At 35.1% G+C, this 23069-nt stretch overlaps 1 protein-coding gene across 1 annotated transcript in view; it reads right to left on the reverse strand.

Moving 5' to 3' along the window:
- The window catches only part of LRP1B (LDL receptor related protein 1B), a 1945542-nt gene that overhangs the window by 254931 nt on the left and 1667542 nt on the right, over nt 1-23069 (reverse strand). The window contains exons 44-51 of the mRNA XM_077153691.1: nt 21197-21389; nt 20436-20561; nt 16697-16825; nt 14375-14494; nt 5326-5439; nt 4933-5082; nt 3479-3601; nt 1847-1966 (exon numbers count right to left, since the gene is read on the reverse strand). Coding sequence (XP_077009806.1) covers nt 1847-1966; nt 3479-3601; nt 4933-5082; nt 5326-5439; nt 14375-14494; nt 16697-16825; nt 20436-20561; nt 21197-21389 — 1075 coding nt within the window. The remainder of the gene's footprint in view (nt 1-1846; nt 1967-3478; nt 3602-4932; nt 5083-5325; nt 5440-14374; nt 14495-16696; nt 16826-20435; nt 20562-21196; nt 21390-23069) is intronic.

Raw genomic sequence — 23069 nt, forward strand, 5'->3', positions numbered from 1 at the left:
TTTTTTATCTGTTGTTGCCTCTAAATTATTTATCTAAATAAAAATTAAATTTCAAATGGCTTAAAAACAAGAAAATAAACTGTTTTCAGAGGCTATCTCCAATATTACATTAATTTACAGAGAACTTAGGTTTAGGTTGAGCACTATAAAATGATAACCCTCTGTGCCGGTTTGAAAGTATTATGTATTATTAAGAAAAGCCACGTTTTAGCCCTGATCCAATCTTGTGGGGGCACCCATTTCTTATAATCCTGATTCACTCTGTAGGTTAGAAACTTTTGATTAGACTATCTCCACATAGGTATGACACACCCCATTGTGAGTGTGACCTTTTGATTAGATAGAGATGTAATTCCACCCATTTCGGGTATGTCTTGATTAGTTTACTGGAATCCTTTATAGAGGAAATATTTTGGAGAGAGCAAGAAGCACCAGAAACCTCACAGCTGACAGAGGAGATGTAGAATCTTGGAGAACAATTGCTTCAGAGAAAAGAGACATTTACATTTGGAACCCCACATACATTGCCATGAGATGTTAAGCAAGCCAGAGCCTGGACAGAGCCAAGGGAAGCCAAGAGATGAAAGCCAGCCCCGGAGAAGCAAAGTGAGGAACCCCCACAGGAACAGAGGCTGAAAGCAATGGTGTCCAGGAGAAAGAGACCAGCAGATGCCAGCCACATGCCTTCCCAGGGGACAGAGGTGGTCCAGATCCATCGGTCTTTGTTGAGTGAAGGTAACCTCTTGTCGGTGCCTTCATTTGGACACTTTCACCTCCTTAGAACTGTGAAGTTGTAACTGATTAAATTCCCTTTTTAAAAGTCATTCAATTTCTGGTACATTGCATTCTGGCAGCTTACAAAATACACCCCCTGTCTGTGATAGTGATCCAAATAGCTGGCCACAACCCCTGAAATTTAAAAGAGGGATTAACTATACTTAATCCTGTATGTGTGCCTTACTTTATGACTCAGGTCTTTTAATCTCTTAAATGAGGATACCAGCAGTTAACAAACAGGGATGATGTATTGAGTGAAGAATGTATAGCTACAGGTACAGGCCCATATATAGAGACAGACTATATAGAGAAATAGAGAGAGATAGATAGATAAAGAGGTAGATCGATAGAGAAACTTTGGTAGAGTGTTTGGCCCATTGTAATCATTTAATTGAGAGATTCAGATGCTTTCTTCTTTTACTCCTTAGGAAATTCATTAAGAAATTCCATTTAGACCAAATGTAAAATGTCTGTGATGATTAAAGAGCAATTATACTGGCTTTGTGGTTGAAATATCTTAGGTAAATGTAGAACTTTGACACTATTACTGCTATTACTACAAAGCTGAGTTTTAAAGTACATTTAAAAATCATATATAGCAGCCTAATTTCTTTACTTCCCATTTAAAGCAATACAATAATAGTGACCATTGTAAAACCACACACACAGAGCATGTGGCGAAGTATAAATTAGTATCATACTTTTGGAAGGCAACTGGGCAGTAAGCATCAAGAGCCATGAAAAACCGTTCAACCATTTAACCAGTAATTCAAAGCATTGCAATTTATTCCAAGGAAATCATTGAAAACTAGAAATAAAATATACAAATACATTCATTGCTGCAATATTCAGGAAACATCATAAATACAGAATAATAATTGTATATATCAAAGTATCAGAATAATAGGTCACCATGAAAATAAAAAGCCACTACATAGAAATATGTTTCTAAATGTAATGTTACATTTTAAAAAGTAGAGAACAAAGTTTTATGCATGCTTTAAAATGATAGAGTATTTGTTTTATAAGAATAAAGACTGCATGAGAATGCAAAAGAAACACAACTCACCACAAATGGTATCACTTTCATCTAATCCATTTCCACAGTCATCCTCACCATCACAAATCCAGTGCTTAGAAATACATTTTTGTGCAGAACAAGCAAACTGGTTCCAAGAGCAAGAAGAATCTAAAAAACAAAACAAGAATGCTTGTTTCAGGTGCAAAAAAAAAAAAAAAAACAATCAGTACAGACTGTCTCAGGACAGAACTGAGGCATTACCACAATACAGTAGATTGAGGCAAATAAGTTTGCTGAGGGAAGTATTGATTGGCTGTTTTACGTTTAGTCAAAGTGATTTTAAAGATTTTAAAGTTGATTAAGGAGGTTTTAGCTTGATAACCAAACAAGTAGTTTATCACCTATACTTACTTAACATGATGTTTTTGTGCCTCTCCTTTGGAAATAATTGAGTTTGTTATACCTGACTAATAGCATCCAAATTCATTGCTATGGTAATTTATTTCTAAATTAGCCATCTATAATAGTATACTACATTGATTTTCAGTGTTAACTTCGCTGTTGCTCTTCTCCACCCCATTTTCCCTTCTACCAAGTATATTTATCATTAAGAAATATCCACAAAATAAAATCTTCCTAAATTAAATGGAAGCGATCAACATATAAACTACTATAATTAGTTTTGGTTTTGATTCATAAACTATGTAAAAACTTTGAATCTCTATTTAAAATGTGCAACTAGATGACTTGTGAAGAAGAGAATTTAGAAAAATTGAAGACTGGAAAAAAATTAAATTGAGGATTATAACATTACATGATATCTTCCTATTCAGAAATCCAGAAATTACGAATCCATATAAACTATTTTAAAAGTTTTTTGCTGGTCTTGCTCAGAATCTGACTCTAATGTAAAGATATACAGCATCTTAATCAAACAAAATGCACCTTTACATTTCATGATGACATTTACTTTTAGGGGAGTTTGACATTTCACAGAAGATCCATTTTTAATCTTTTTTCTATCCTGTCTACTCACCATAGTGTATATTATTTGTGTTAGAAGAAAATAGTGAATAGATGTTTTATTTTCCTATAGGAAGATTTTTTGGCCTGGAAGTAAAGAATCCATAAATTTTAGAAAATAAATAATAAAATGCTTTCTTACCTTGGTAATGAGAAATTAAATGTGCGCATAGAAATTAGGAGATAGGGCTTGAGAGGCAAGAGTTTGAAGAAATGGAAGTTTAAGTATTTTATTTAATACTATGCATGCAAGTAATAAAAAGTTCTAGAATAATTATTATATCTGACAATAACAGAGAAGGGGAAGATAATGAGGCATTTGAGTCAAATCTATATTTTCATAACAAAATGCAAATGCAATAGGTGTCACTTAAAGTTAAGAAATCAGGAAATGAAGGTGTAAGTACAGCATTTAGATCAATGGAGGTAACCACTCAAGTAACAAAAACAGAAAAGGCTTAACAGAGTGCTGGGGCTGCTGCTCTTCACTCTAAGATCTTCTGTGCTATTTTAATTTTTATCACCTTTATTATTTGATAAAGATGAAAAATGATGTTAAAGTCAGTTAATGATATTTTGTTTAAAATCCCTCTGTAAGAGAACATCAGCATATAAATAATATGGTTTACAAGACTAAAGCAAGATATAACGCCTCACCACAGTGAACTTCATCAAGTCCATCCTCACAATCTTTCTGGCCATCACAGATCCAGGTGTTCAAAATGCATCTTCCGCTAGGACAACCAAAATAATTTTCTTCACATTTGTGTTTGCTTTGAACTGTGATAAAATACAGAATGTAATGTCAACTTCAATAATTTAAATTAATAGACTTCTGCAATTTAGGTAGATAAATCAAAATAATATTCCTAAAATTGTTAGAGATAAGTAATAAGCAAACTTCATAAAATAAATAAATAACTGAGAATGTCAAGGTCATGAATACAAGGACAGATTGAGAAACTGCCAGAGATCAGAGGAGATCAGAGAGATATGAAAACCAAATGCAATGTTGCAACCTGGATTGTATCCTGGAACCGAAAGAGGACACTAACTGATATACTGGTTAAATACAAACTGTGTGGAGTTTTGTTTAAAAAAAAATTAAATAGCTAAGGTAACTATAAATTTGATAGTCCTAAGGCCAAAGAATCATATTTTGGTTGAAAATAGCCTAAAGTCCATATTCATAATAAGAAAAAATTAAGAACCTCAGTTCTTCAATAGAAGGTTTTACATGTGTGTGTGTGAGTGTGTGTGTGTGTCTGCGTGAGTAAGGTGGTACACAGAATGGCCACGAATATAATTGCTTAAAATATTTCAAATTTTTTTTGCATGTCAACCGAACATGAAAAAAGTGAATGTAGCAATGGGATGGGGAGAGGGAAATAGCAGTATACAACCCAATTTAATAATTGCTTATATGGCATATCTAACTTAAAGCTATACTAATAGTTATATTTATTTAACAGATTTCTTTCCTAAATTATTATTATTTTTTATTTCAATTTCCTCAAATACTTAAACATAACAGTGTCATGATCTTCTCATGGAAAGTATTCTCCTAAGAACACAGACAACACTTATCTGAGCTTATGTGGATGAGAACGGTTAATAGATTATTATAAATATACCTTTCTGACTTTGCTCCAATAATAATAATAATTACTACCCAAACTACCAAAACATTCCATAACTACATTAAATGGTATAACATGAAAACACAAGCTTTACGCAATAGCATCAATCAAAGCCTGTGGTAAGAAACAAAGTCTCCGTTTTAGTCTATGGATAGTTATTTACAGGTATGTAGTACTTCTGTTGAAGTCTTCTAGATTACACATTTTAAAGATTTAATCACTAGTTTAAAAATAATGAGGAATTGAACATGGAAAAAGGAAACATCTAAATATAGGACAGATTTCTTGAGTAGCATTTCATCAATCTTTAAATAAGATTAAGTGGCATGCCTAAAACAGGACAATTTACCTTTAAGTTTCCTAGATTATCTAAATTTTAACATTAATCATTGAATGTCAAGAATAAAAATTAATTAGTTGTACATGACTGTCACTCTTCAAGGCAAGAACTGTTTCTCTTTCTAGAGTTACCTGGGCACTTTAATTCATCTGAATAGTCTCCACAGTCATTAGACCCATCACATATCCAGGTTGGCAGAATACACAGTGAAGTAGAATTACATTTTATGAACCCTGTGGTTTTCACTCCAAGTTTATAGAAATGTGTGCAGTCTGTATTATCTAGAAGGAGATGATCAGAAAAATGAAAATCACCTCATTTGCAAAGATTATGAGCCTTCTATGTAGGTCATAGATACCAAAAGAGTTGACTTCATTTGAAGAAATAAATGTGCTATTATCCTACACAACAGGGGTCAGTTTTAAATCATTTCTGGGCAAGGTTCAGTGAAAAGCTGGATAGGGTTCAATACAATGCCAAAGGTTCCCAGTCATGACCAAACAAATGGTGGCGGAATATCTTACTGCAGTTCTTTTCATCTGAGGCATCTGCACAATCTATGTTCTGGTTGCATCGTGCTGATCTTGGAATGCAAGTCCCATCTGCACAGCGGAACTCAACAGTAGCACAGGTTGAAACTAGAAAATCAGGTAAATAATTAAATGAACAGATGAGACAGAAAATGACTGCTTGCTTTTACATTTGGGGTATATTAATTTAGTTATGTTACTCTGTTTAGTCTTGCTTTTTTAACTCTAGGAAGTCCCAAACTGACCCTTGGCCCCTACTCCCAAGCTTGGCTTAGCAGCCTCTTACATGTCTCCCCTTGACATATGATTTCTCTCTCTGCCATGGTACTTATCATAGTGCATTGCAATTGCATGTTTATGTATATGCTCCGCCATTAGATTGCAAGCTCCATGAAAGCGGGTACTATGCCTTGTTCACCACCATAATACCATTCCAGCACTAAGCCAACACTAAAATAAATTGAAGGCTGCTGAGCATTCTCTCTCCTTTCAACTGAAAAGGTACAAAGATATGACCACAAGCAAATTCCTGGTTGAATGCCTACTGAGAAATCCTGATCTGGTTGCTAAAAAAAATGGAACATCCCCTGCTATTGCAAAGATGGATGGATGGATAGATAGATAGACACACAGACAGATGTAACCACTGAGCATTTTCTTTAATATTCAAAGGGGAAAGAACTGAGTACTGCTAGAAAACCATCTCTGCCTGTCATGCTCCTTTCCACAGCCATATCACTAACATTGTTTCTATTGTTATGAAAATTTGGCTTTCTAACTTCATGCTATACTTAGATGAAAATCTGCTTCAATATGCTACTGTCATTATATACACTTTGTACAGAATAGCTTATTCTTAATCATATATTCCTTCCTGGGTTGCTCACACATTCATTACTATATAATGCCTTCCAGCAATATGTTGCAAACAGGTGCATAGTGTACTATGTGCATTAGATCAACATAGGTGATATTTTTATACCAAATTCAAATTTCCACAGGTTGATTATGTTAATGTACAAAATGAAGGACTCTTTGATTATTCCACTTTCAGTAGTGTTGATGTTTTAAAGAGCCTATTTAATTATAAATAGAAATTATATCAATTGTGCATGGTTAAAGTGATATCTTAAAATATGACAATTTTAGTCAGGGGTTTGTATGTCATTGTATTTCATAATGTACTGCTTCTATTATATTTAATTGTATCTCAAAATTGCGTCTTTATTTGTATTTAAATGATGATTAGAATAAATGTTTTATTTACAATTTACAAGTATAATTGCTTCATTGTTTTCTGCATTAAAAATAACATCTTAACATGTTATTATGGGTAGAGTAAAGTTCATTGTTCCAAAGCAGGAAAATAAGATCTTTTTTCTTTTATTCTAAAAGAAACAAAATCTATTCTATACACCTCTAATTTCATTTCATATTCAGTTTTTTCAGTGGAAACAGTTAATGGAATATATATATTCCACATAAGATAATCAAGACAATCTTTTACATTTTGTTTTTATAACATCCTCTTATCAAAAGACTCTTAATATAAGAAATTTCTTAGAATTTTTTTATGTACAACACAGGATGAATTTATCTGTTAAATAACATTTTAGATAGCGGAGAATTCCTAGGCATGCCTACAAAAATATATCTCATAATGCCACTGAAGTTCTATTTTATAGTACACTTGAATTTAGAGCTTAAAACGCTGGGCGGATCTCAATGGAAACATTTGTAATCCATCACTTCATGCCCATCTCTCTCTAACTTCACAGATAAGCGTGTACTTCTCTGTGTACTTGGGAGTAAGTACATCCTATTGGGCATTAGTGGCTGAGAGGTTGTAGAGGTAAATTTTGATACCATTAACCTGGGGGTAGCATTTCAGAGAGTTAAGAAGACATGAGATTTAGAGATTTCACAGAAACAGGGTTGAAAAATAGTGCTGTGGGCTCTGAGAGAGAAGCAGGAGTTGAATTTTGAAAAGTGTGGAAATGTGAGGTGAAGAGAACACAGACTGGGGTGGAATTCTGGGAAGAAGGAAAAAGAGAAAAGTAAAAGGAGAAACCGACTAGACAAAAAGAAATGTAAACTTTGAAATTGAGAAAAGTGCTTATGAGGTGATGTTGGAAAGAAAGGCATGGGAAAAGGGATTAGGTAGGGAGTCAGGAGAGCTGAGTAGAGGGTACTGAATTTGAAGGATGTATTTATTTTCTCCCATTTTCCCAGTCAACAGTAAGGCTCATGAACTGGGATGAGGAGGCCCAGCCTGGCCAATTAGAATGTGTGACATGTGCAAATAGGAATAGATTTTCTTTTTTAAACCTAGCCCTTTCTTCACAGATTCCATGACTTGGGATAGAGTCTGGATGGAGTGATAAGTAGCAATGGATTTGAACATACTAAGTGGTGGCAGAATTTTGTAAGCATCAGGGACCAGGTAGTTGTGGGGGCTGCTATCTCCAACATCTGTGGGCAAGGAAGGAGAGACCTACAACTGGAGGAATTCATGGAAAGAGAGGAAACGCCTTACATAAGTAAGCAAATGTCTCTTTTGCCAACACCTCTTCCCCTGTGTTCTCTCAATTCTATTCCTCTCTCACTTCATTTGGTCAACCAACTACTGAATTTGTTTCACCCTCTGGGTGATTTTTGAGTGACAAAGATGCTGGAGTCTCTAATTTGTCAAGTGAATATGAGAGTTTTCTGACACTTTTTCCTCAGGCTAACCGTCCTGACAAACCAAAAAGAGAGTGTAGTCTGAATAAAGATAAACCAAGTGAGAAACTTCAGATTTCTCCCTCCAGATAGTCCCAAAGGAAAAGTAAACCTACAAAAATGTGAGTGAACACATAACATAAGCACACGGGGAATAACGATGAGGTACTATACTACAAAGGAAGAAGATCTGTCAGGGATTGTGGACCAGAAGCAGTAGCAAAGAGACAGTGAAATCATTCTTTACTTTTTTAGTTTACCTCTTCCTTCTAATTGTTTTTCCTCCATGCCATTTAAAATATTTAATGAGATAGGAAAGATCTAAAATTGATTAGTCTCCTGTGGTTCTTCACATGTTTTTTGTCTGTTCTATGAATAAGCTAAGTCAATTTTCTCTTCCAAGTCCCCTTACCCAGCCAAAGGGAAGCTGACGAGGGAAAAGAACACACATTAAAGTTGCAATCATATGTCTCTTCTCCTTTACTTTCAAACCAATAATTTACTGCATGGGCTTGAAGGGTATTCAAACCCAGAAGATGTAATGATTTGTTCTTCAAGCATGCTTATCCTTTTTCTTTAGCTTGTTTGTGGAACATTCACAGTTTTGCTATGAACTTGGGGAAAAAACAAACATCAGTTTCCTCTCTTTCAGGCAGCCACAGAGCTACTTAGCTCTCCCATCTACCTGGCCCAAGGAAGTTATGGTCTTCCCATGGGGAGCAATTTGTTCTCATCTCGTCAGGGAAAGAAGGAGAACATGTACTTACCCCAAATCTATTTACTCATACTCTCACACAAGCAGAAGGGGAATAGAGAATGGGCAGCTTCATAAACAACTCCTCATATCCTCCCCCCCAGCCCCAGACAGCTGGATGCCTAAAGCTCTCAGTTATGAAAGGAAGCACTGTAAAGGAGCAGTAAATAAAAGATTTATGAGGACTGAGAGTTTTTCTTTTCTTCCCAAAGAGAAAAAAAACAACAAAACAAAATGAAATCCATGTGACAACCACTTCCACTCTGAAAATAGATCCTCTATCCTTGTGGAATTAGAAGTTAGTACACTATATACTATTAAAATCCAACAATACGAGTCTAATGATACTTCAAGTAATTATACATGGTGCCACAGTAGCCTCTCACCAGAGTCTATCAAAATTTCTCTCCATACATATTGAGTTTTCAATGGCATTAATTATTTTAAAATATGTTTTACTTTACTTAGATTAGAAAACAAAAGGTGGTTTTTATTGATGTGTGCATATGTGTACATCAAGGCATTTGAGTCCCATGTTGCACTGACTATTAAAATAGAGAAGTACCTGGAGGAAAAATCATGGAAAGAGAGCTCTTTTCAACTCCCTGAGCCTTTCCATCGGCATTTCCCTTCATCACCTTCTGTGTTCTATCGGGAAGTCTGTGGTGGATACACATTTGAATCACTGCCTTATAAGATAATCCAGGGACATGTGCACAGGGAAAGCTTCCCTCAGCAGCATGAAAGGTGCCCTAGGAGGACGCTATACGAACCAACAAGATGAAAGAAGAACCGAACCCAAAGATGCCACTGTGATGAGAAAGCTTTCATCTAAAAACCTTCTCATTGGTTTATCGTAAAGGAGATAATCCAATTAATTACATCCATTAATTTCCAGTAAATAATACACAGTGTGTTTGAGCTTCCATGAGTATTTTTAGTTTCAAGTATCTTGCATTATACAGGAAGAACATCTTGGTATAAGGTATTTTTGTTTATTTGTTTTCATAACATTTCAAACTGTTGTGATTTTTATCCTATTATCATCACAAAAGAAAGGTTATGACAGAAACTTGGTTGTGAAATGTAGCAGTTTCATGCCCAAGAATAAAGCTTAGGTAATTGTAACACAGAGATCAGGAGTTTAGACTAAAAACAAGTAAGTAATATTTTATTCATAATATTCAGCAGCTGGTATTGGTGTTATTAGGCAGAATAAAATCTACTTATACCTTAGAAGATTTGCAGCTTCAACTAGCCACTTAAAAACGTAATAAGCACTTACTGCTACTAGATACTATAATTCATAAACCCAAACAAACTAACGATTAATTTATGTACCACTGCTGAAAGCAAACTCGCATTTTCCAAGAATATCCACAGTAACTCACTAAGTTCCCATGGTTCCTTTAGATGAATTTTGTTTTAAAATCTACTTTTTATAGTCATTGTTCTGTTCTTCTTATTCCAACTTGATATTTTTACCTTTGTCCTGGCTCAATGCCTTTACTATATTCTTCTCATTTGCTTGAAACTAACTGATAGACTGTATCAATTTCTTGTTAACCTTTTAGTTTCCTTTCTTCCAAATGCTTGTCCATTTCCCTCTGCTTACTCCCAGTACCAATGTATGTGCCATTTTAAATCTTTTTTGGATATGAAATTATATGTGACTTAATTACTAATGTACTTGGCTCATCCTAACTATACTGTCACCCTTAGATGGTAAACTGATCAAGTGATAGGCCAAGGTATTCCCATCTGGGATGACAGAATAACTTCCCACCCTTCCTTTCAACTACAAACAGTCTGCATACATTGTGGCCTCTGTCAATTTCTACCTCGTCATTCCAGTACCATTGTACTTAAACTTTATCACCAGTCTGTTTCTAAAAGTAGTCTATCTTCGCTGTTTTTTGCTTTCTCATCATCCATTTTCTGCCCCAACCCAGTGTGAACTGGCTTTCCCCTGCCATTTCTATGAGTTGACTCTCAGAAAGGCAAATATCTCCTATGTGCCAAAACGTACACTTTCACTCAGCACGCCCATCCTCTTATGCTGACCTGATGCTCCTTTCTTGAGAAAACAATCTTTTTTTTTTTTTTTTCTGCTTCTCTGAGGATTTCTCATGAGGGTCCTTATATTAGTCCTCTGATCTACTTTTTCTTTTTTTTTTGTTTCCTATCCTCTGCGGTCATTACACTGTGTCTGCCAGATGATCCGCCTCTAGGCAGTGCTGGGGTGACTGAAGGCTCTTTTTGCGTGAACCCCATCAGGGTTTTTTAGGATCCCTAGGTATAAAGCCAGATGGCTCCTCCCACTCTCCAGCCCTGTTTTTGTCTCAATGATAAGAAGTGAAGAGCTATATTTAAGAGAGTGAGAGTGGAGGGAGCTAGAATTTCACCTGGATGCTGGAGACAGGGCACCCTGCTTATTGTGGTGGGCAGGTATGATTGTCCTGGGTACAGGTCATGTTGGTTTTTTTCTGTTTGTCTCACTCTCTCTCTCTTGCTACTGTACTTCAGTCCTCTCTTGCACTTTTCCCCATTCTCCTCTGCTCTCATGACCTGATGGCAATTCATGGGAGGGGTGGACCCCATGGACTGCAGATCTGGGCTGCTATGGAGAAGACAGAGAGCAGTGCTGAGCAGACCTCAAAGTGGGACCTTGTTCTGGGAGCATTAACTTGCGGAGAGTGAAAAACTGCCAGACTGGGAGAACGTTTGGCTAAGCTGTCCCATAAACCAGAATGCTTAAACACAGACTACACCCAGCATTTTTGTCAGGCTGGGGCAGGGCTCATCCGAGCCCCATGAGGGGTTTACTGACCCCCATGGATTGCAATTTGTTGTCTTGCAAACCATCTGCTTAGCTTCCAGGGCATTTCTCTCTGAGCAGAAATGCACACTTGTTTTCTGATTCGGAGCAAACCTTTGCTGAGGACAAACACTGGGTTGTCAGTATTACCGACTGGATGCTGGGCCATTGGAATGTTGGGTGGGTTTGAGAGGAACTAAGAAATACAAAAAAAGACCCTTCCATCATAAACCTTGATAAACTGGAACCATCATTTAGGAAATGGCTAGCATAATTTATGGCTCTCTACTTTAGCTTTGTAGACTGGATAATTGAAGGTATGCTCATTTGTAATGCTTGGAGGCTGAGGTTTATGCAACTTGGAAATTAGTTCACAAGTCATCCCTGAACGGCTGCGGCAGCAGAGCTGCCCCTCATCAAAGGGTGACCACAGACTGTGAGTGCTTCATACATCTCAGATATTTGCACTTCAAGATGCTCTACAGTTTTATAGGCACTTGTGGGTAAATTATTACTTCAGTAAATACTTACTGACTGCAAAACACTGGGGATGCAAGGCAGCCATGGTACCTTCCCTCAGACCTTGTCTTTTCATTTAATCATTGCAAAAACTTTGTGTCATAGGCGGGGAAGGAGGTTAGCGTCTAGTTTCCTTGTAATAATATTCCTTTTTAATATTAATGACATTAATTTGTCATTTCAACCAAAAATTCTGACTTTTTTAAAACAACCATTACTGTACCCATACTCTTCTAAATAAGTCCAAAATCAGTACTTGCAGTCTAAATCCACCACCTGAGCTCCAGACCTGTGTCGATCAACATACTTTCTTCAAGGTATGTAAAGTATTCTTAAGAAGGTATGGAGCTTCTTCTAGCTCCATTTGGTGCCCTACAGGTATTCCAACCTCAGAAAGCAAAATGACCATATGTTTTTCATCATCTACTCCCACAAAACACAGAGCCCACAAAACGTAAATAAAATGAAAACAAATCAATAAAAATTAAAAGACAAGCAAAAACCAAAAAAAAAAAAAAGCCCTCCTTTGACCCTTCCCACGTTTCCTCACCTAAGAATAGCCGCTAATGCTACTTTTAAAACATTCTATGTTCCTCATTCTCTTCATTTTTTGCTTTGACTGCTGCAATACCTTCCCATTTGGTTTCTCTTATCTCAGTATTATAGCATTCATACACAATATTAGTTTTTGAAGTGTGACTTTGATTATATTTGGACTATTTTAAAATTCTGGTGACCTTCTGATGCTTATAGGACAAAGTTCAATTTCCTTAACATATTACAAAAAAATACCTTATGCCCTGGCTCCTACCTCTAAATTGTCTCATTTTTTACCACCCCCCCATATACAATCTGGTTCTAACCATATCTAACTACTTGTGGTTTTCAATGTTAGTCCATGTACTTATAATTCTCTCTACTTGTATCATTCCAATTTATTTATACTTTAAGACTCATTTTTCATTTAATCTCAGCTAACCTTTCAGGATACTTCTAGCTGCTTCCCTCTCCCCCCCAAAAAAGGAATGTGCTCTTATTTCCTTCACCCCCCCCAAAAAAAGTTAGAAATGTGCTTTTAAAAGTGAAAACATAGTATCTTATATGCATTCATTTGCTTATGTGACTTTTTTACTTATAGTTTGAACTCCTTGAGGTCTGGTACAATGTCTCTCTGATTTTATGTCTCATTGTACTCAATGTAGCTGACAACAGTTTCAGGGCAAAAATACTTATGGAATGGTCTGCAGACAGTAAATAATCCAAAAGGAAAGTAAAAAGGCTTTTAAAGGGAAATTAGTTTGGAAAGATCTGTTGGTTCCATATTTTAGAAAGCCTTAAATATCAGTCTAAAAACTTCCCATTTATTCTGCAATTACTGAGACCTCATTAGTGGTTTCCTATCAGGCAGTGGCAAAATATAAATAAAAAGTGAACATGACATAGCACTTTCCATATGCCAGGTACTATTCTAAGTTCATTTAATAATAACATACTCATTTAAGTATTATCTCATATTTTACAATTTAGGAAACAGGCACAGATTGATTAAGTGCCTTATTCATAGTCACACAGTAAGTGCGGGGGTTGGGATTCTAACCCAGGAAGTCTGGCTTCAGGGTACATCCCAGTATTCATGGTGGGGAGATGCCAAAAGCCTATTAGCATGATTTAACAACACAGGGATGAACTGGAAAGACTCTAGGCATAAAGGTCACTTAATCTCCTAATAGCAATTCTTTTAACCCAGGCTTAATATGGACTGATATCGAAACTATTAGAAGATTTGTTGATGATTGTATATGCAGATAATGAAATATAGTGGAAGAAAAAATCAAGGATAACACCAGGTTTCCTGTCACAGTGGTTATGAAAATGGTGAGATGGTGAGTAAAACGGAATTAAGAAATGAAGGAGAATATTTTGGAGCAGTAAATTCAGTATTGTACAATCTGATAGAAATGCCTGATAAACAGGTAGGTAGAAATGGAGAAGTGAGAAATGTCAAGTTTTGAAATGAGGAAAGGAGTAGAAACCAGAAATAGCATATATAGTCACTATTTTGAATTAGTTTTAGTAGTTCTATTCCAACATTTACGAAAGTATGGTTCATAGATTTTCAGTAAGTGTCATAAAACGAAACAATGAAACCATAGTCCTCTCAAGAACACAGTTGGAAAAAATTAGGAAAACCCGTTTAGGCATATTCCTGCCCTGATGCAATATATATCTACCTTTACAGTCTATTTCATCAGAGTTGTCACCACAGTCATTCTCACCATCACATAACATGCCATGTGGAATGCAACGACGATTGTAGCAGGGCTTGAAACCTCTTCGACAGCTTCTGTTTTCTTATGAGAGAAAGTAGATGCATGTAATTGGAGTCTTATAAAAATATTTTACAGAAAGAAAATCACAGACAAGCTTTCATCCATAATGACCAGATTGCAGATCTACCAAACAAGTGCTGTGCACTAGCAAAGCTCTGGATTAGAATATTCATGTATTATCAAGGAGTCCTTCACTCAATAAGACGCTTTTAACTTAGTGTTTTAACTTCAGGCAATCATACTTGGAGATCTCTTCAAATTATACCTACATTATTGCTTCTGGCACTTATGTCAAGGAGCACAGAAATAAACATATATTACATATTCAATTTTGAGGAAATAAATCTCTGCCTTGGGCATAATGCAATTCTCCTGACAACTTGATCTCTTTCTCCTTTGCATCCTTCATAGATTTTATAATGAAAAAAAAATTAGGCATCAAAATATGTATTCTTCAATCAGTGAATCCAACAGTCACCTGAATATCCATGACTTTCTTTTAAAAATTATCTTAAAATGTCTACAGAATTTCCTAAGGGCTTCTGAAACCTATTCACCCTAATGAAGATGTCTCATTTTCTGAGTTGGGACAGAAGCGACTACTTAAATAGCTGCCATTTATCGAATACTAACTTTGTGAGAGGCTTGGTATTGAATGTATATATTTGCCTATTTAAGTCTCTCAACACCATTAAAGCTAGTTTATTTTGGAAAGGAAACTAAAATATAGAAAACTGACTTACTTAGCACACACTAGCCACACACAAGTAGATTTGGGAACAAAGATTTAGCCCTAAATGTGACTCCAAATCCTATAAAATATTCTTGAAATGCAAAAAAAAAAAAAAGTCCAAAAGCCATTAGCCTGTGGGACTATAATTACATGGCTCTCAAAAATGATTTTTAAATATTGAAAGGGATGTAAATAATAAAGGATATATGACAGAGATCATGTATGGTGTGCAAAACCCAAAATATTTGTTATTTGGCCCTTCAGAAAAAGTTTGCTGACCTATGCTCTACACTAATATTGCATGCGTTCTAAGAAGTATAAGTAGTAAGAAATATATTCTCAAGCCAATTCATAGTATAAACAATTTCGGCCAGCTGATTATTACAATGTTATATGCTTTAATATTTTCATGTTATATAAGATATAGCTATTCATTCAAACAAATATGGTATTTAAGGTAAATTTTCTAAGATTTTGGTGCATATAATTATGGACAAATTATAGTTAGCCATCCATTTTAGTTGAGAGCATGTTGTTCTGTTGTAAAAAGGGTGAGAGGATTGCCTATGGATTACCCAAACTCTATCTTCCTTTCATTTCACAATTCCTTTGACTATTTAGCTATTAAATATTACCCAGGTTATACAGCAAGGGAAAAAGCAGAAACAAAGTGTAGCGATTCCAGATACAGATTCCCAAATTTTGCATTGCATACAATCACAATGGTATTGTATTTGTAAGATAAAAATAAATCAGACAAATGTAAAACAATCTGGGTCAATTCCACAGTAACTGCTAAAAATTGCACAAAATAAAATTTTCAGGAAAACACATAAATCATTGCAATTAAGGCAAATGTCAGGCACTTAACTAAGATAGAAAACCCAATTTTTTGCTACCTAGGGAACCATGGAGGTTGATCATCACTTGGTCTCACCTACAGAAGCGTGGGTGTTGTAATTCCCGGTCTGATAGGCTACATGGATAACTCTGATGAGCAGCTAGTTTTGTGCCCAAGGACACTGGCCCTGATGCCAATTCTATAGGCAGAAATACAACTGGCAAGACATTGATAACAACCCAACCACAAGCTGCTGCCTGATGAAGGACCTCTGCTGCAGATCACACCTGCAATATGAACAAATTACTGATATTTCTAAATTATATTATGCATATGTGCACCTAAAACCTATTGCTAAAGATGAGTAACTAGCAGCCCAAAGACAGGATCCTGTTCTGTTTTAATTTGAATTTTGTGGATGGAAAAGCATGGGGAAATACTGTAGTGAATATCATGCTTATTTTGATTGGGAACCAAGTGCCCCTTCGTAACATGAGGAGAGCCAAGTCAGTTGCCTTAGATCAAGATATTATTGAGAAACACTAGGGAAATCACCCACAAAAATCGAACAGTGACAAACAACCTAAAAACCGAAAAGAGTGCAAAGAACTTCTCCCTGAAATTAGCAAATCACATACTAGAAACGTACCACAGAAGAGCAGCTTTTCATCTGATTTATCCTTACAATGAGGAATGCCATCACAGGTGAGATGATAATCAATGCACTCACCATTTCCACACTCAAACTCTGAATAAATGTTACAGGAGGAATTTTTAGCTGAAAGGAAAAAAAAAAAAAAGGCAATGTGTTTGTACAATGACAAACATTTTGATACTGCAGCAATTATTTACTTTAATTATAAAATAAACTAAAACTAAGGTGGTTTTCTTTGTTGTTCCCATCTCCCTTCTAAGGTTTTCAGGGGGTGTATGAATTTGCTTTTCTTTTATGCCTATCTGTGTTAGTTTGCTAATTAGTTGGCAATTATAAGTGTGCATGGAGGAAAGCAGGAGTTTAAATGAGGATGACTACATCCATACATTGTGCTTAGCTGTCAATCTTAAAAACAGATTTTAAAAAAGAACCAGTTAAATGAACTCTGTATATATTAAGAGTTTCTGTTTTCTCTTATTGCAATCTTAAATGGGTATATTCGTCAACACGTTGAAATATTTTCGAATGAATCTTTGAATGTTTCACAGGAAACCATCTCTCTCAATGAATGATCCTTACTTTCTTTCAACTGGACTTCCTCCCCAACCAGCTTCTGTGAAACCTCTGTGGTCTTCTATCACTCAGAAGTACTAGAACTGCTAAAATCATCCTCATCAGCCCCTTGCACTGTCCATAAGTGGGAGACGCCAGGGAGCAGACCCTTCCGTCCTGCCACACTTAACCAGTGTCTACTCTTTGAAATATACAAGAATCTGTGAAGAGAGCTGGTAGAGGACAAAAGGAAATCAGAAAGTACATGCAAAGGATGCTTATGGACCCCAATTGCCCATTGCTGTGTGGCTCCATTACTAAAATCTCAGGATTTTTCCATTTTGTTGGGTTTTTTATGTTATTTGTCCTAATTTGTAAACACAGGGCAACAACCATGAGATACACAAAGTCCTTTCTACAGGACCTTTCATCCCTGGATGGGCAATAGGTGACTCCTGCTTTAGAAGAGTCTCCTGGGGAAAATGGATTCATTTTGATCCATAACTAATAGATTTACTGGTAACTTTTGGAATTCAATCTTTGGGGTATATTATGTGGTCCTGTTCTCATGCATTCACTCATTGCTTGTTGAATAATTGTACAATGAAATACAGTCATACTGATTATGTCAGATGTAATTAGAATTTGTCTATCTCTAATAATGCAGAACACATACCTTAATTTTATAATTTTCTCTCAATTTATTTTAATGGGCTTTATTTTGGGGATATTCAATTAAACAACCACTAGTACTATTTGAGGTTTTCAGTGTCTTGTTTCTTTATTATTCTTAGAATTTAACTCAGTCTTTACAGAATCTATCTATCTACTATCTATCTATTATCTATCTATCTATCTACCTATCTATCTATCTATCTATCTATCATCTTTCTATCAGACATTCTAATCTGGTTTAATGACAGCAACACTTTTTAGAAATTATTTCTTCTTCATGTAGCCCAACATCACTGGTCAATAGATAAAGTGGAATGTCATTTTAGAGAAGGTAACAAAGAATTAAAATCCTAAAACTATTATTGAATTTAAAAGAACAAGCATTAAGAAAGGTACTAATATTACCAGACAGAGTCATCTTAGATTATAATCAGACCAAAATTCATCTACTACTGAAGAGCATATTGATATTCCTGATTTATTCCATGGATTTTAAACTCATCCTATTTACTTTCTTATTTTCAGAGAAAAAAATTTGATAGTTATAATGAAATATGTCATACTTAGTTAAAATCATGATGATTTTGGTTGATAAGTGTGTCTATATTATGAGAAAATAAACACTGTATGAGCATAATTCTTGCTTAGATATGTTCATGGAATGAAATGGTATTGAGAATTTCTTCTTCAAAGAAAATATGATTCAACTGTTTTCTCATTTTCTTACAAGATAATTATATTTATATAATTATATTTACTATTCCTATTTTTATTATAGATGTTGACAAAATTTGCAATATTAGGGAGAATGTAACTAGCTAGTCTTTTTGTCAAGAGTTATAACAATGTAAAGTTTCCCTTCATGTGTCTTTAGGTAGGTATTAGTTGATAGTCTTCCACCCCTAAAAGGGTGAAGCATTGAAATGTAGCCATTGACATCCAAAACCATCTCAGGGTGAATACATTATGACAAAGATAGAAATATGCCAGAACCATTATCATTTCCCAAAGATGGGTTTGACAAGAAGAACACTAGTTACTTTCCAATCCCTCTGCTGGACCATGGGATTTAAGTACGAGTGCACAATGGATATCCCATATAGCTCTACAACAGATTTCTCAGCTCTGAGAAATCCAGGATCACTCTACATTTCCCTGTGAACATGACTTTCTTGTATAAAATGATATTTTTTTTTGTCTGATTCATGTTCTGTCATCAATAGAAAGAAGCAGGTGACTTAGGAGAGACAGTTGTATCCAATCTATTTTGCAGCAAAGACCAACCTCGCATATGTACAAATAAGCCTTGCTGCTTTGATAGAAGGCATGGCTTCACTGCTGGCCTGTAGCGACCTATGAAAGCAGCATGAGTGATTCTAATTCTTGGCTTACAGATGGCATCAGATCCAGACCATTACAGCTGAAACCACAAAGGAAACTGAAAGAGAGAGCTTACACAATTGCCTCAGCAATTCAAAGTGTTAGGTGACAAAGAAATACAGGAATCTGTGGACCAAAGTATTGAAATTAGTACTCTGTATTTAAAATTCACTGACAAAGCTTCAGAGTAAAGAAAATGATGCCCGAAGATTTATACTACAGTAGAAGAAAAGTTCTTCCTCGTAGAGGAAGAGCATATGAAGACTGAAGGTGAAGTTGCAAAACATTCCATAGCTTCTGATGCTTGTTTTTCTGATGTGCACGTAGCCAGCTTTTTAAATTTTCTATGATGAGGATGTAGATGAGGAGAGGTAAAAATATCAAAAATTGATGCATCCTGAGAGTTAGTTTGCCAATTTCCAAATAGCTGCTTCTCTCTCACTTACTTTAATGCAAGTGGTCTTAAGAGTAAAAGGGAAATTAGCTTTTTCGTGTGTGTTGCTTGCTAATCTTTCAGGGCAATATTTGAAACATTGACCCCTTATTTGTTTTGGAAACAGTTTTGGAAACTTAAGCTGTTAATAAGTGTATATTGTAATGGTACTAATTAAAGGTTGTAATGCCTTTGGGAGGTATAAACATCATGCAGGGTTGTGATGTTACACTCTTAATTAACAGTTTGGAAATGATTAAAAATAAGCTGCATGAGTCATTCTCTCTCATTTACAGACTGTAATGGACTGTGAGTGGTTTTACTGCAAGGCTACTGATCCACTGACCATATACTGGTTTATTTTAGCTTTAATTAATCTCACTATTGACTGAATTCTCAAAGTCATTACTAAAAGTTCTCAGCTAATCATTGTGTGTCTCTAGAGAAGTCTCCAGCTAGCCCCAAGACCTTCCCAAGCTCACAATCAGGGTAAAACATTTGTCACTATTTTGGTTATTATTATCTGTCACACTGTGCTAGATTAAGTATAATGGTGAGCTGAGATTTTTCTGAATAAGGATATAAATCAGCTGGACCTCTAATATTGGAGGAGACTCCAACTTCCTGAATACACTAACACAATTTCAATGTCCATGTGTGCCATACTGAATACACTGGAGTTTCTTTACTTACTCACACATCTGTTGTCATCAAGCAATATTCGGTCCCCCCTGCAGGAACAATTCACTCTCCCATTAGGAGTTAAAAGGCATAGGTCATGGCACCCTCCATTCAATAATGCACATGGAGAAAGTTCACCTGCAGTGAAGAGGCATCATTGGTATCATTTTATATTGAATTTCTGTTCTACTCTAGATATAGATCAATAATAAATTGCTGGGTTGCTTCAAACTCACAAAGGTATATTATAAAAAAGGAGAATTTAGGACTTCTGAAAACCTAAACATTCCAGAAGATAAGTACACTAGAAAAATATAAAACATAAATCACTAAATCGTCTTATAACATAACTTAGTCAAGGATGTCATGGCATCAGATGAAGCAGTCCCACTGAAAACTGCACTGGTGTGCAAGTTTAAAGGTGTTTCAGTGATAAAATAATTTCTCATTCCTTATATAATACTTGTTTATCTAGAAATATTATTTTCGTGGTAACAATTTTATTTGCATGTTCAGACATATGAGAGATGAAAGTGGAATAAAATTCTAGAATAAATATTTAATTAAATGGATCGTCTCCCTGGGGATAAATTAAGAGCTGTAGAAGTCACTTTACACATTGCAGATAATTTCAACATATTGAATAATAAAATCCTGAACACTTTACCTAGAGAACTGTAGGAAAATAAATATAGCTTAAGCATTACAGAAAACAGAGAAAAATTTTGAGATTATGTAATTAGGAAAAATAATTGCTCTCTCTTGGAACTTACAGCTATTGGTGTCATTGGCAACAGCAATGATCCCCATTGGCTGATGTGGAATATCAGAACGCAGAATCTTTGTGTCTCCTCCTGTGTACTTGTTGGAACGCAGGATGGCTCGTCTTCCCCAGTCTGACCAGAAGATATAATTGTCATAAATAGCCAGACTGAGGAAAGTCCCTGGCCCGGATTTGACAATCACCTGGAATAAATTAAAACACCATATCCTTACAATGAAGAGATAGCTTTTCATATATCCAAACCCAGTTTTGCTTCACAAATGAAAAAAGGAATAAGATTAGCTGAACTTAAATCAATAGAAATCATCCAATAAGAATAACATTTCACTAAAGAGGTGATCATAAAATGCTTTATAGTTTGTCTAATTATCTTTAGTGTTTGCAATGTGTCTGCTTGATATCTGAAGCATATTTGTATTGAATAATGATACAGTCCTTATAAACAATGGTATTTTTCAGTTTTACATCCCAAATCACCAATCCCAAAATATATGATTAATTTCTGATGATTTCACAGACATTTCTTTATTAAGAAATCACCAAGATACATAACAGATACTCACCAATCTCTCAGAATATTATATAGAATATAAAGACCTACAAGACCCAATTTCTTCATTCAGGAAGCGGACAGCATTAATGATTAAATCAGATGTACATAACTGGTGATAAAATATTAAAATACCAAACTTCTGCTCAGTACTCAAATGGTCCTGCCTCAGCAGGGGAAATAATTAATTCTAGACTAAATTCTGCTGTAGGCCTATCTAACAAACTTTAAAAACAAGACCTGAAAAGATCAAACCAGTTCCAAGTAACTTAACTGCCTCCCAGGAGAAAGCTCAGGAATATTTATGGGAATTGGATATTGATAGCATTAAATGCCTTTATAAAAATACAAGAAAAAGAAAGTTTCAAATCATTGACCTCGACTTCCACCTTAAGAAATTAGAAAATGAAAAGCAAATTAAACCCATCATAAGCAGTACGAAGGGAAAAATAAAGAACAGAATGAACACCAAAGAAATTGAAAACAGAAAAGAAAAAGTGAAAAGTTAATGAAACCGAAAATTGATTCTTCAAGGCGAATAAAACAAGTAATGCATTATGACAAAGTAGGTGTATCTCAAGAAAAAAGGTTGAGTTATCTTTTTTAAAAATGTAACTCACCTTATTAACAAAATAAAGAAGAAAACTCATGAATAGCTCATTAGATGGAGAAAAAATATTTGACAAAATCCTAGTAAAAAGAAAAACTCTCAGCAAATTATGAACAGAAAGAAAACCAGAAATAATACAGAGATGCCTGTTCTCTCTCACTATTTCTACTCAATATTGTAACAGAATTTCTAGCCAGTTCAGTACGGAAAGTTAAAAAGAAAAAAAAAAAAAGAAATCATCTGGATTGGAAAGGAAAAAAATCCTTTTATCTGCAGGCAGCATAATATTCTACATAGAAAATCCAATGAAATCTACAAAAATAAAAGTCACTATAATAAGTGAATTTGGTAATGTTGCAGGATACAAGATTGCTATAAATATCAATTCTATTTCTATACACTGGCAATGAAAACTTGGAAATGGAAATTTTAAAAGTACCTTTCATTAACGCATCAGCAAATATGAAATACTTAGGAATAAATATGACAAAATATATGCAAGATCCGGAAAACTACAAAATATTGTTGAGAGAAATATTTCTCAACAATATTTCCTGAGTACCTAAAGAGATACCCTATTCAAGGTTTGCAAGACATGATACGGTCAAGATGTCATTTCTTTTCAAATTAAAAAAACATATGTAATCTCAATAAAAATCTTCAAACCTTTTGTAGAAATTGGCAAGCTAGTTCTAAAATTTA

The sequence above is a fragment of the Tamandua tetradactyla genome, chromosome 3 (assembly GCF_023851605.1).
Source record: "Tamandua tetradactyla isolate mTamTet1 chromosome 3, mTamTet1.pri, whole genome shotgun sequence".
Classification (NCBI taxonomy): Eukaryota; Metazoa; Chordata; class Mammalia; order Pilosa; family Myrmecophagidae; genus Tamandua; species Tamandua tetradactyla.